This window comes from Ylistrum balloti, unplaced genomic scaffold, assembly GCF_031769215.1.
Source record: "Ylistrum balloti isolate Yb309-2 unplaced genomic scaffold, AGI_CSIRO_Ybal_v1 Utg370152, whole genome shotgun sequence".
Lineage (NCBI taxonomy): Eukaryota > Metazoa > Mollusca > Bivalvia > Pectinida > Pectinidae > Ylistrum > Ylistrum balloti.
Genome location: NW_026782152.1, coordinates 497730 through 511832, shown reverse-complemented (window position 1 = coordinate 511832; position 14103 = coordinate 497730). Strand labels below are relative to the sequence as shown.

Sequence of the window (14103 nt, the reverse complement as noted above, 5' to 3'; positions counted from 1 at the left end):
ATGGAGCTCAGAGAGAGGAATACAGGATCTACTCTAAAAGAAAAGTTAAAGACACATTATCACAATCGTAATTTTCAAACAGATGAAAAAGATGCAAGTAGATATGGACAGATGTTCTTCTGGGGGATGGTCGTTTCCTTGTTTTTCGAAAGTCAATTTTTTCTCGTGCCAATGTTGTACTGGGGAGACGTGTGGTCAACGGTAATAGCCTCAGCCCTGGTTTGGTTTACACTATTTGAGTGTTCCATCAATTGGATGGGTACCTTTTTTGGCCAAAATAACTTCGTGACGAGCGAAATCAAAGAGGAAACGTTTCCTGGGGTATCAGAGACCCCGCCCGGCTGGATCAACTGTCTCAAATGTCAGGTGAGTTGTCTAAAATTTAACCAGCAAGTTGAAATAAATTTTCCCATAGAGCAATAACTGATTAAACTTCCTGTCATATTCTTACTAAAAAATGTAAAGATAATTATGGTAAGCCATATTTTAATACAATTATTATATGCAAGTATTATATATTTATTTATCTGGTATATGATCGATTTACTAAAAAAAGTCTTGGATTTTATTCACAGGTTGATGCTCCTCCTAGATCCCATCACTGCCGCCTATGTAACCGTTGTGTACTCAAGAGAGATCATCATTGTTTCTTCACCAACTCTTGTGTTGGTTTTTACAATCAGCGTTTCTTCGTCATGTTTTGTGCATACATGGTGTGGGGCAACCTGTATGCCCTGTTTCTACAACTGTCCTATACCACACAAACCATTCCAGTATTCTCCTGGGATGGATTAGCATACATTCCTATGATAGGTTTCGCATATATGTTAATGGGACACATTTCCTTTTTCAATTTGTTACTTATTGTTCATGTTTTCTTTTGCTTCATGTGTCTGTGTGGCGGCATATTTTTCCTGGGTTGGCAGATCATATTGGCTTGTGCTGGTTTGACATCTTATGAAGCTTGGAAAGGAATTCCTTGGTACAGAAGGACGTCTCTAGAGAATGTTCGCTCAGTATTTGGATCCATTTGGAAAATCCCCTTTCAACTACTTTTTCCATTCCGTGTTGACCAGTGTGGAAATGGTGTGGAGTGGAAAATTCATTCAAAGACTGTTAAATATCAATGAACAACTCTGTAAAACTGATTTTAAAATTCTATGCAATACTCATTCTGTCTAATTAATTATAGTTGATAGATTACTGTAAATACAGACTTTATTTATTATAAGACACTTATCATACAGAACTTTGAGAACAAAACCCTATGAGCTAATGAATAACAGGACAGTGCCATGCATTTGCCAGCAGCATGCACAATACTTGGAATGCTTGACTTCCTGTAAATGAGTTCCACGGTTAAGATGATCAGAAATCCATATCATTTATTTGTTTGTATATATGTGATGTAAGAGTTGGTTCTTAGTGTTTCCGTTCAGAAATTGAAGGAACATATATTTATATAACCTGTTTTTGTCTTTTACCCTCACATTTCACAAAAAATTGTGTTAAAACATGTTATTTCAATAACTATTTTCTTGCATTTTCACTTGTCAACATATCAATGTACATATTGTTACTATTTTCATTTTTCCATTATTAAAGACACCAACATAACACAAATTACATGAATGTGTTTCTAGTTGCTTTTAACAAGAGATCCCAGAGGGATCTTTGCATCAACTATTATTTGATCTTCATTTGCCCCTCAAACGTTGAATTTACTTGTCTTTTCTTTCATTGGTTTTTGCCCTTAACTTTATGAAATTTAAAAATGCTTTTAAGAAATAGCTAGCGATAATAATCTTTAACTGCAATATCCAAGATGGTTGCTTTCAGGAATTTTTGTGTTTTTAACCTGTCCAAAAATCAAAAGGATACAACTATGAACCAAAATGTACATAAGAAATAAGAAAAATCACCATTTAGTACTTCTCGAGAAATAGCAACAACAATTTTTGATACAAAGTCAAAGATACAAAGACGACAAAGGAGAACTTACATTTGAGTAAGATCCATCAATAACAAATTGTTTATGGACAGATTGACCACAGATGTAGGGCAACATGAATTGGGCCAACATCAAGACCTGGTTGTTTAAAACAGAGTTTTGAACAGCTGGGTCCTGATGATGGTAGGCTAAAAACCTAGATGTGCCTGTGCATCATGAATGCCACTTCTGGTAACAAAGTATAGAGAAAGCATGGAATTGAGTGAAAAATTTGCCTTACATACTAAATATATCTTGAAATTTTCTTCGTTCAGGAACAATACCATCAGAAAAAAGATCCCAGAGAGATCTTGGTGCCCAACATTGTTTGATCATTATTTGCTCTTTATTTTCTCTTCTCTGTTTTTGCTCTTAATGATATGAAATTTTAACATCCCTTTGCAGAAATAGCAATGATAACATTTACCTACCAAATCTGAAATGATTGTCTGGAAGCCATTTTGTTTCTTCGCATCAGTCCCTAAATCAAATGGGCATAAGCAGTGGCCAAAGAAACCTACGTATGAAATTTGAGAGATCCATTCAGTAGTTCTTAAGAAATAGGAATAACAATCTTTACAAGGCGAAATCCAAGATGGCTGTCTGTAAGCCATTTTGTTTTTCTGATCAGTCCCAAACTTAAACAGACACCTCTTAAGGACCAAGAAGAACCTATAAATGAAATTTGAGAAAGGTCTATGCAGTATATCTCAAGAAAAAGCGATAACAAATTTTCTAAGCAAAATCCAAGATGGCTGCCTGTAGGCAATTTTTTTTCTGATCACTACCAAAATCAAACAGGCACAATTAGGGATCAAGGGAAATACATACATGAAATTTGAGAAAGATCTATTTGCTTTTTGCACTGTAAGTGCAGAAACAAACTTGCAAAGTCATAATCCAAGATGGCAGCATGTCAGCCTTTTTTTCTCACCAGACCCAAAATCAAATGGGCACAACTAGGGACAAATGGGGAACTACATGAAATTTAAAAAAGATCCATCAAGTATTTCTCAAGAAATAGCAATAACAATCTTTTCAGTCAAAATCCAAAATGGCCTGTCAACAATTTTGTTTTCATGATCTGCTTTTTCATAGCCTGGTATTCCCATGTGCCCAGGAACCTAGCAAAAAGCAATACGAAAGTTAAAGGCAAGTTCATGTTATAGTATTAATATATTATGAATGAAAATATTTTCGATATTTCTTTTGCTAGGACTTTGTAAAACAGAAAGAGAGTCTGAATGGATAACATCTCTCATTACTTTGTTTCTTTGAATATATTCAAGGACGAGGTAGATAGCTCACGCTTCCGTCGAGAATACTGAGGCATTGTACAGTAGCCGGCATCCATAGGTTTCATCTTGTGTAACCATGGCTGCGGCAACCTAATCATTATCTTTTGAACCATCGGTATATAAATGAAGAAATGTTTTATATTTTAACTGCAATTTCGAGAAGGATGAACGAAAGTTGTAACTGTCTGTGTCTGATTTAACCATTTCATGAAGTGAAAAGTCAACTTCAGGTGGATTCAAGAGCCAGGGTGGAATTTCTATCATTCCAAATGACTGAATATGGTCAATATCAATATTTGTGTTTTGTAAAAGAGCAGAAATTCAAATATCGAAAGATGGAATGGTTTTTGGTTTGTTTTGAAACAAGGTTTTATATTTTGGATCAAATACAAGTGAAAAAGCAGGATTCGAAGGATTTGACTTTAGCTGAATGGTGTGTTTCAAAGCAAATTCATTTTGACGGCTATATAGTGATAGTTCGTTAGCCTCTACATAAAGGCTTGCTGTAGGTGTGGTCTTAAAAGCTCTGAGAGTAAGCCTGAGACCTTGGTGTTGAACAATGTCTAATAACTTGAGATGTGAAGGTCTAGCAGATCCATACACAATGCTGTGAAATGATAAATGATATTCCCAATTCTATTAATTCCTATTTGAAAATTTTCACTAACCACAGGTTATCTAACCAGCCTTTGAACAACTGGAGCAAGGTTGTTCAGAGTCTGGTTAGATAACCTGTGGGGACTGACTAATAGTGATTGGAAGCTGACAGACAGACACCAGACACTGGTACATGTATACTGAGTCAGGAGAGCTGGAAAATCAAGATCAATTTTTGAATCTATTACAGTTAAAATAAATCTTAAACTTCATCTTAATACATACATTGTACATAAAGAAATTTATAACACTTTAAGGTCTATTTATTTACTTAAAGCACTCTATCATCCTTGATTTTGAAGGACTATAGCCAGACCTTAAATGACTAGAGGTTGGCAGCAATGGCCTTCCTCTTTAAAACTTGCGCAGAAGAGTGGTGAGAGATCTCTCACAAAATTTATCGATTTATCACTGTACTTCTGCATTTAAATTTATGCTGATCATTGGTTATGTTTTGGCAATCAATGTTACTGGAGACAAAGGCAAATTTCTGAAGTATTCTTTTAGTACAATACACATGTATTTGTGAAAAAATTCTCTTCTCCAAATACAGATAAATAGGATTTCATTTCTACAACATAATTTTTTTTTATTAAATGTGAAGAAAAAGTGCTTAATTCATACAGTACAGAAGAAGCATTTTATTTATGACCAAATAAGCCACATTTTCTTGAATACATAATTTGTTCACAATCACAGCAATACGCATGGGCATCGACACATATGATGGATGATTCTCTCAGTTCAACAAACACATGTATAATGTATAATTTATGATATACATGTGTCGATGTATACACTATTAGACACATATGTTCAGTTATCATACTGCTAGTACAGACACAGTTGTGACAAACAAGGATTTTATAAATTTTTAGATAAACATAAAAACAACTTTCACAGAAAGTACTATCAGCATTGAACAAATGTCAGAGTCCTTTACACAATTGATGCGTTATATCTGCCACTTCTTCCATGAGAGTAAGTTTGGAAATGTACTGGGTCATGTTGGTATCTAAAAATATATCACAGCTTCACTTCTTCACCACCAGTAGATTAGCTCTTGGTACAAGTCCTGGAAAAACAGAGAAAACAAAACTGATTTGCTTAATAAAAGGGTAGCTACAGGTAAAATGGCTGATCCCAGGAGGATTTTCATTAGCTCTGACCAAGTCAAAGAAGTTTTTCTCTCCTTGCTTTTCTAAGAATAAGGGGGATATCAATTTGGGGTGGCCATCCCTCCTACTTTGGTTTCATCCTAAATATGAAAGGATTTCAGTCAAGTTTGGTTTGAAGATGTATCTCACTTTCTCTACACAAGGGGTAGGATTTAATGAATTAGTTTTTTCCCCTATTGGGTCTTATCCCACAAAGGGGCCAAGACTCACTGTTTATTCAAAATTATTTCCCCCTTCACCCAACGATGCTTTAGACCAAATTAAGGCAAAATTCAATCATTCCTACAGGAGGAGTAGGATTCTAATTATTTGCCATATTTCATTTACTGGGCCATGTCCCTCTGCTATAGACCCAACAAGGTTTTGGACCAGGTAAGCTAAAAAAAATCCAAATGGCAACCTGTTGGCCACTTTGTTTTTCAGATCTGTCCCAAGTTGGGACGATGTACAACTTGGGACCAAGGTGAATCTACATAGAGAATTTGAAAATGATCTATCCAGTTCTTCTCAAGAAAAGTGACAACAAGAACAAGTTAAAGACAGATAAATGGACAGAAGATTGACAATGGATGAAGGATGATTTGAAAAGCCCACCATCTGATAATGCACAACTAGGAATCAAGGGGAACCTACATGTGAAGTTAGAAATTGATCCATGCAAGAAAATGATTAAAAACCATTACTGCCAAAATTCAAGGCTGGCATCTCAGATCAGTCCCATAACAAGACGATGCAAAACTAGGGACCGAGGGAAACCTTCAAATAAAATTCAAAATGATCCATCAAGTACTTCTCAAGAAATAATGACAACAGGTATTGTTTAAAACCAAATGGATGGATGAAGGACCCTAGTTGAAGGATGACTTGAACAAAGGAAGTTGAATAAGAGAAAACAGAAAATTTTAAAACATCACATTTAGTTACCCAATTGGTCTAATGGTTTTATAACATCACATTTAGTTACCCAATTGGTCTAATGGTTTTAAAACATCACATTTAGTTACCCAATTGGTCTAATGGTTTTTCATAATCTTCTGCTTGATAGACTTTTGGTGGAAAATTTTGGCGTAAATTAAAAGCTCCAAATTCTGGTTTGTTCATTTCGATGTATAAGCGTACAGCTGCTAGGGGCTCCTTGGCTGAAAAGGTGTGGTTCATGGTGTCTCCACCTGGAAGTCGAATCTGTGAAAGAAGAAATCATAGAATTCTCTACTGTCCTTGTGATAGTAAATAAAAAATGTAAACAAACGTTACCCATTTTCATGTATTCTGCCTGTTCCACTTAGTAAGGTGATTTTTAAGCTAAATGTCCCCCCACCTCCCAAAGAAAAAAAAACACAAAACGAATTGTGTAATCTATTTGGTTAGTTTAAATGTCCATACTACAATATAACTATATTCCAGGTTTGATTATAATAGCACTTGTACTTGAATGACATCAATGACCAGCTGCTCAAAATCCTTTATTATAAGAGGTACTTGAACATCAAAAATGGAAAACACTTTGTAGATGTTACAAAAATCTTTTATCTGACATTCAGTACAAGTACCTAGAAATGTTGCAATATTACTTAGCTTTCAGTACAGATGTATTGACTTGGAGCAGTTTTGTATTATGAGAATTTTTCACTGTATATTTGACATTCAGTACAGGTATATTTACCTGGAGCTGACAATCATTGTAGGTTTTTTTCTCCGCAGGTGCAGCAGGTGTAGGTTGTGCAGCTGCTGTCTGAGACACATTTGGTTTGTTTTTCTAATAATAAAATAAAGGTTAATCAGTAGAGACAGGTGTCTCATTCACAGACTTTAATGCTTGAAAATTGTTCATTTCTTACCAGTATTCTGAGAACCACATCCTGATATAACTATATACAACTATGAAAAAGAAATGTTATTTCTTAAAATGAAAAAGAAGTCCTGCTTTCTGAAATTAAACATTATTTCTAAAACCAATGAGATAGTCATTTACAGCTTCTGTGTTGTGTCTTCAATGGAGATGAGTTTATTTGGCACTTTTTCTGACTTTGAGCTATTATTCCAACCACATAGTAAGTTAATGACCAGTTACCTTTACTATAATTGGTAATTCTAATCAGGTGATTGTCTTGTAAAAAGGTTTCCTGGTAAAACAATATCAGGAATGCTGAATTTATTATAGAATCAGTAAAACTAAATGTTAGTTAGTTGTGACTGAGGAATGTTTATGACAATTAATGTTATTTCTCCCTCAATAACACAAGAAGAGTGTGTACAAGCAGTAGATTTTGGCAGAAATCATATTGATGGTTACCTTTGCTGCTCTCTCAGCCTTATCACGCTCTATGGCTTCCTTCACTTTCCGTCTGAAATTCAATAAAACCAATATATACTGAAATTCCATAAGTATGATATTAAATAATAACAATAATACTTGTGCACAATTTCTTATCAAACATAACAAAATTTCTTCACCTCATCTTAATGGGTTGCATGATTCAGTTTTCCACTTGGCTTCTAACTATGTATAAAACTGATTTTATTCTCTACAGTAATATCAACTTCAAACTTTCAGTAACATGCAAAGTATGATGCTAGCACTAGCAGTTATGTCTGTCTATCATCATTATGAACCAATGAATGGTTGGAGAGTGGATAGCACATGAGTTAACCAATACAGAAAATGTTTCTATCTTGATTATTACAAGTTAATCATGTGATTATCCTAAGCCATATTAATGAAAAAATAATATCAAAATTATAAATCATATTAACGAAGAATAGTTCTCAAAATGACATCCATATAAACAGGATGTAAGATAATCTATGACAACAGGCCCATGGGTCTTAACAGTCACCCGAGGTCTTTCGGTCTTTGGACAGTTTTAGAACCTGTCCATCAGTCCCAGCATTGGCACAGACGACTGAACTGATATATCCATACTTACAAAGTTTTTATTGTTTCTAAGATTGAAGACTTAATTTTTGATTACATAGAAACGATAACTGTGACTTTGAATGAAGGACAAGGTCATCCATTAAACACAAACATGATAGGCCTTCATTCAAGCATCCTGTGCCTTTTGGTTATTGAGAAGATGTTGAAAATATAATTTGTCTACAATGCATGACAGATGTCTGACAATAGGCGATCACTTTAATAATAAAAGTAATAATCGTTTTGCCTTCCTAAATTTTAAGAATAAAAACAGTCAAGAACTTATCGAAACTAGAGTGTATGGTACCAACCTTGCTTCCATATCTTCTCTTTTCTCTCGTTGTCGCTGTTCTGCGATCTTTTTCATCTCTGCTTCCTCTATCCTATTATTAATAACTATGATTTTATATTGGAAGAAAATGTTAAATTAAGTAGAGATGTAGACCTGTGCTGTATAAGATGGAAATCATCAGTCAAAGTGACAGTGTGTAACAACATTATCACAGCGTCACTCTCAGTTTACAATATGGATCTAAATGTTTGAAACACAGGTACATTGGACATCTGTATTTATTGACTTACTTCATTTAGTGTTCTACCTCTGAAAACACTTTCCAGTAGAAAACCATTTTGCAAAATAAATGAATAGGATGAAGTACAATTTTCCAATTTCTTCAGATATATTATCTTTATGATGAAAGAAGATAAAATTACTAAAACTGATTGAATAATCTTCATGGAAAAGCATTGCAATAAGAAAGTGCAGACATAATTTCTTTATGATACATCTCACACTGCTAAGTCATCCTTCAAAAAATTCTGATGAAAAACTTTCAGTGTAGCAGAATTCACGGACCAGATAACAAAATTGACCTTCAATCTAATGTGACCTTAAAAGTTTTTTCCAATACAATTTTTATCTTTAACCTTATCAGAACTGAGACAGACCAGCACTGCGTACATATATTCCCAATCAAAATATTTTGGGAATTACAACAAGAGATCCCAGAGGGATCTTGGTGCCTACTATTGTTTGATCTTATTTGCTCTTTGAAAGTTGGATCTTAACCTTCATTTCATTTCTTTGTTTTTGCTCTTAATGATAAAAAAATTTAACATTCCTTTGAAGAAACAATGCCAAATCTAAAATGGTCGTCTGGAAGCCATTTTGTATTTTATGAACAAAGAAATTTGGTTGCCTTCATCCATACATGTTACTGTCCCAATTATGACCCTTGGCATGTTGGTTATTGAAAAGAAGTCATTTAAAGATTTTAAAACATTTGGCCATTGTGACCTTGAAGGTTGGTCAATGTCATTTATTTGAACAACATTGTAGCCCTTCAGCTTGCTGCAGGTCCAATATCATTTCTTCAAGGCAAAGGAAAATATTTTGATTCATACCACACAACAGCATAAGCTCAGTTGCTCATCAAGCAAGTTAACTTAATAAAAACTGGTATGGAATTTCTGTCCCCTCTCCAAAGCCCTGGATATGATTGTCATTTTAATGTGTGTTTATGTTATATATTCTCACAACAACTTACTTTTGTTTAGTGTTGACAATCATTTTACCAGACTGTCGCCTCTGTATTTCCCTTGCCAGTGCATCTTGTTTTTCTTTCTCTTCTCTTTCAAGTCTGTTCTTCTTCATTCTCTCCTGTAACCTTTAATCAAAATGCTTATCACAACTAAATCTCCTTTTCACACATATGAATTGTGACCTCAGTGGTCACATTTTTCATCACTTCTGTTTCACTAAAGTTCAGTTACAATTTTTATAGTCTTTTCCATCCCCTTGTCTTTCTAGAAATGTTTACACAGAATAAAGATTTCATCTTATTTCCACCTGTGTAATATAAGCCTATAAAAGACAATACACCAATGTCTACAAGCTGTGTATTACATATCTGACGTGGGAATACAGTCTCACATGCACAATAATAAAAGAACTATATCCAATGGTTACTTTTTACAGGAAACACCTCAGAAAGATTTCAAGTACATATAAAATGTTTTTATTTACAAATGAAAATTTAGTTTTAAAAAGAAAAACAAATAAAAAAAAGATGTATGTAAAACCTCAGACTTAACCAATTCTTATGATCCTAGGGTGGAATAACCCTGTCCTACATATACATACATACCCAGGTATTAAAGAGTCTTGAATATACCATACCTAAGAAACATTCGATGAAAAACTTACTTTCGCAATTGCTCTGCCTTTTCTTCAGCCGTCAATGGTTTGATTTCTTCTACTGACTCTGAGAACTGAGAATGTTGTGTTCTGGCTGCATGTGCTTGGGCATCCATCTCTCCTTTGAGCAACTTCCCACAACTGAACCAAACAAGTAGTTAAGTAAGTATATATTTCTATATGAAATGAACACGAAATAAAATTTCATCCTGACTCAGGAAGATAGAGCCAGTAAACATGCATAAGAAGATTTTCACAATATGGCACCAATTAAAAAACATTGTGTTTGTATTGTTGTTTTTTTTTTTAGTAGCTATCAGGTATTTGACAATTAACAGATATTCCAAAATTTATAACATACTCATCACATTTGACAGATTTTGCCTGCTGTACAGTCTCTCCTGTTTCCCCTGACACTTCAGGCTCACCTACACCATCCATGTTTACATCACCACTGCCGTCTGTTTGAGGCGTGGCAACCGTGGCAACTGTGGCAGCTGAAAAAGAAGTATTAGGTTCTTGATGACTTAAATGTGGAGATGGTATTACAAGTTTCATTTAAGGGAAATATTCCTTGCCGAAAAACAAAGAGAAAAAACGCATCAATTTTATTCTACCAAAAACATTAATGTCAAACACCAGAGCCCTTATTCACGAAACCATTCTCATTCTCAAGCATAGATTTTGTGCTCAAGCAAACTTTTTCATAATTCGCCTAAATCATATAAAATAATACAAATGTCAAATATAAAAACATTGAATATAGCTTTGACTTGAAGTCCTTTCAAAATTATTTTTAAATCTTTGGCAAAATCAGCCTTATTTATCAATTCTTAATTCAAACAAGACATAAGGCTTGAGCACAAAATTCATACCTGAGCATGACAATGGTTTCATGAATACAGGTCCAGAACATAAAATACATTGCATTTGCAATAACTGTTTTGAACATGTACAATATATCAAGCCAAATCTACAAGTTAGTGTTAACCAAACAATATCCAGTCAATGAAATTACGCTCAATTTACTTTAATATGATGATGCTCTCTGTAACAGTTTGTATTTTAGTACCTGGTAATTATTAGAATAGATCAAGGAGGTCTAAACAGTCATCTGAGAAAAATCACAAATGGAAACAATGAAAATGAATGTGCAGTAGACACCCTTCCATCAATGAAGAGTGTTTTGATTCCATCATAACTGGATATTGAGAAAAGTTTTTGAAATTTCTGTCAATTTGCTCCTTTTGCCCATCAGCCCCTGTGAGACAAGCAGGGTAAAGCACCAAAAGACCCTTCCAACCATCAAGAGTATTTGATTCTACAATATTTATGTATTGATAAGAAGATTTTGAAATTTCTGTCAATTTGATCTTTTGGCCCATGAATTAGTCCCTCGGGGTCAGCCAGGGACAATATGTGCATCTCATCAAACTGTTATTCTATACTAACAATACTAACCAAGTTTGATCTATTTCTAATAGAAAACAAGGACATAGTAATCAAGATCCCTTGCCGATGTTCATTTGTAAAACATATACATTGTGATTGACAAGTGACAAGTGAGTGACATGGAAAACTAACGTATTGGAACCACTTATTGTTTATGTTTAGTTTAACATTATAAACATTATTTAAATCAGCTTATAAAACCTTTATATTCATTTTGAATACTGGAAAATGAAAGTCTTGGAGTCGTGAAATTTACAATTTAGTAATTCTTCCATCCATGTACAGTACTTGATTCTGCTATATTTGGGTATTAATAAGAAGATTTTTGAGATATCTGTAAATAAACAAATTATGCTAAAAAATGTGTTTTTTTCCTATTCAAACTGTAGTTAAATATATTCCCTCCCCAGAGGGAAAAGCAACCCTCGGGTCATAAAATTTACAATTTTAGTAAAGCAGCTTAAGGCCCTTTCATCTATGAAAAGTATCTGTTTCTACCATGTTTTGGTATTGAGAAGGAAATTTTAGTTAATTTGACACTCACCATCCCTGCCTTCCAGGCCCCTGATGGTAGGGGTTATCATTTTATTTACAATTTTGGTTAACCTTTTATCTATGGAAGGTTTCTGCCAAATTTCATAGAAATCGATTCTGGGTCTGGGGGTTTCCAGCAGAAGTCAAAAATGTAAAAAGTTTACAGATGGATGATGCTGGACAAAGGGTATTGCAATAAGTAACCTTGAGACTGTATCTTAGGTGACCTAAAAATCTAAATTAAAACCTAAAGCTAGTTGCATATTAAATAGCAATTGCCATCAAATGGCTTTTTACCTGAAGAGAAACAAACTATCAGAATCAATGTATTTGAATTTACCTCCAAGTACATGTCCTTGTGGTGCTTCAAATGGTTCATCGATATCGGGATCATCTTCATGAGCAAACAACCTGTAAAAGACCATCACTTGTATATATCATCAGAATACAACAGTAATAGGAGCTGCTGCCATCTTTTTTTTCACAATTATCTGTAATACATCTGAATCAAATAATATCTCCATCCGTTAAATCCTCTTGTGCATATACAAGTATCTGCACTCACTACATCAGGATTTATATACCACAATGACATTTGCTTCTAATTCTTGTCACAAATTGTGGTAAAGAATAACTTTTCTGAATAGCATTATTTGTGCACCACTATATTTTCTTGCATCAATTATTAGAAATTATTCGCCATTGAGGCATGGACAAAAAATAAACAGGTTCATAAAGTTTTAAACGAAAAATGTTTTTTTGTAGATTTTTTTTTCAGGCAAGTTCAAAACACTATTTCCAAAAATTATGATGAGCCTCATTACATATAGTGGGTCCTCAAAATTAGAGGGTTCTATAGGAATATTATGAGCCCAGGACTCAAACATCTGAGTCCCAAAAATCAGTGTGTAAGTACACTGTATGACCTATCAGAAATGCTTACCAGTCCATTGCCAGTTGTACTCCTTGGTATCTAGTTTTTGCAAGTGCCTTTTCCCTGAAAATAATCATTACTCATATAATTTTATCTTTATGTATTCACGGTAATAGGCAGATAGTCAGAACCCTTCTGACCAATGAAAGGCCAATGATTATTAAATTTACTGGGAACTGGACAAGTTTTTCACTCGAAGCTATTCAAAGTAAATAGTTTATCTGTGGGTGTTCTCCCTCTTTTGATCTCCATTTCTATTTTTGTTTTTGTGTATTTTTTGTTACATCTTACATATAATTAACAATGATGTAACAGTATTACGTCATGATACTGACTCGGTCCTTAATGAAAGTTGATCTAGGTCTATTTTTACCAAAAAAACCCGTTATCAGTTATATATGTAAGAGTTGCTGATAGATAATCAACATAGAACCAAAACATTATTGTTATATATGGACACTGTGAAAATAATGTTTATTCCGTCGTCAAATACGGCATATTTCCACAAACACACAGAAATGAAGACGAAGTAGCCCTGTTCAGCTGTTACAACGCCAACGCTGAATTTATGTCCAACTGATACATAGCTCGATTTGTATAATTTCCATTTGACTTACGCTTTGTTTTTTGAAAACCCCATCTCCATTAGGATATTGACATCGGCTGATGACGCCATAACTAAACCGTTTTCACAAGTTCGCTATAAAGAACGTTACTTCAGTCTATTTCTGATTTTGTTTAATCACGACTACACATGTCAAGTTTTGAGCCTTCAACATACAAGATGTAGAATACGGGAGATAACTATTGATGAACGCGCGTTTGTGGCTGCGATCACTAAATTATTTCCTAGTTACACAAACGAGTTGCAATTTATGGATCTGGAGTTTAACAATTAAAGCTGTGATATTGGTTGTAAGTTCATTTGATTTAGATGATAATAAGA

General features: G+C 34.1%; 2 protein-coding genes across 2 annotated transcripts; one reads left to right on the top strand and one right to left on the bottom strand.

The window, feature by feature from the left end:
• LOC132550848 (palmitoyltransferase ZDHHC22-like) lies at positions 1 to 1544 on the top strand. Its single transcript, XM_060214939.1, has 2 exons — positions 1 to 366; positions 576 to 1544. The coding sequence occupies exons 1-2, from the start codon at positions 1 to 3 to the stop codon at positions 1128 to 1130; spliced, it is 921 nt and encodes a 306-aa protein (XP_060070922.1). The 3' UTR covers positions 1131 to 1544.
• A 3027-nt stretch (positions 1545 to 4571) lies between these two features.
• Positions 4572 to 13899, bottom strand: LOC132550818 (UBX domain-containing protein 1-like). The gene is made up of 11 exons (XM_060214911.1): positions 13775 to 13899; positions 13167 to 13220; positions 12564 to 12634; positions 10599 to 10734; positions 10247 to 10378; positions 9588 to 9707; positions 8352 to 8423; positions 7417 to 7468; positions 6787 to 6879; positions 6128 to 6305; positions 4572 to 5020 (listed from the first exon to the last, which is right to left on the bottom strand). Exons 1-11 carry the CDS (start codon positions 13831 to 13833, stop codon positions 4980 to 4982), a joined length of 1008 nt encoding a protein of 335 aa, XP_060070894.1. The 5' UTR covers positions 13834 to 13899; the 3' UTR covers positions 4572 to 4979.
• Between the last annotated feature and the right edge of the window lie 204 nt (positions 13900 to 14103).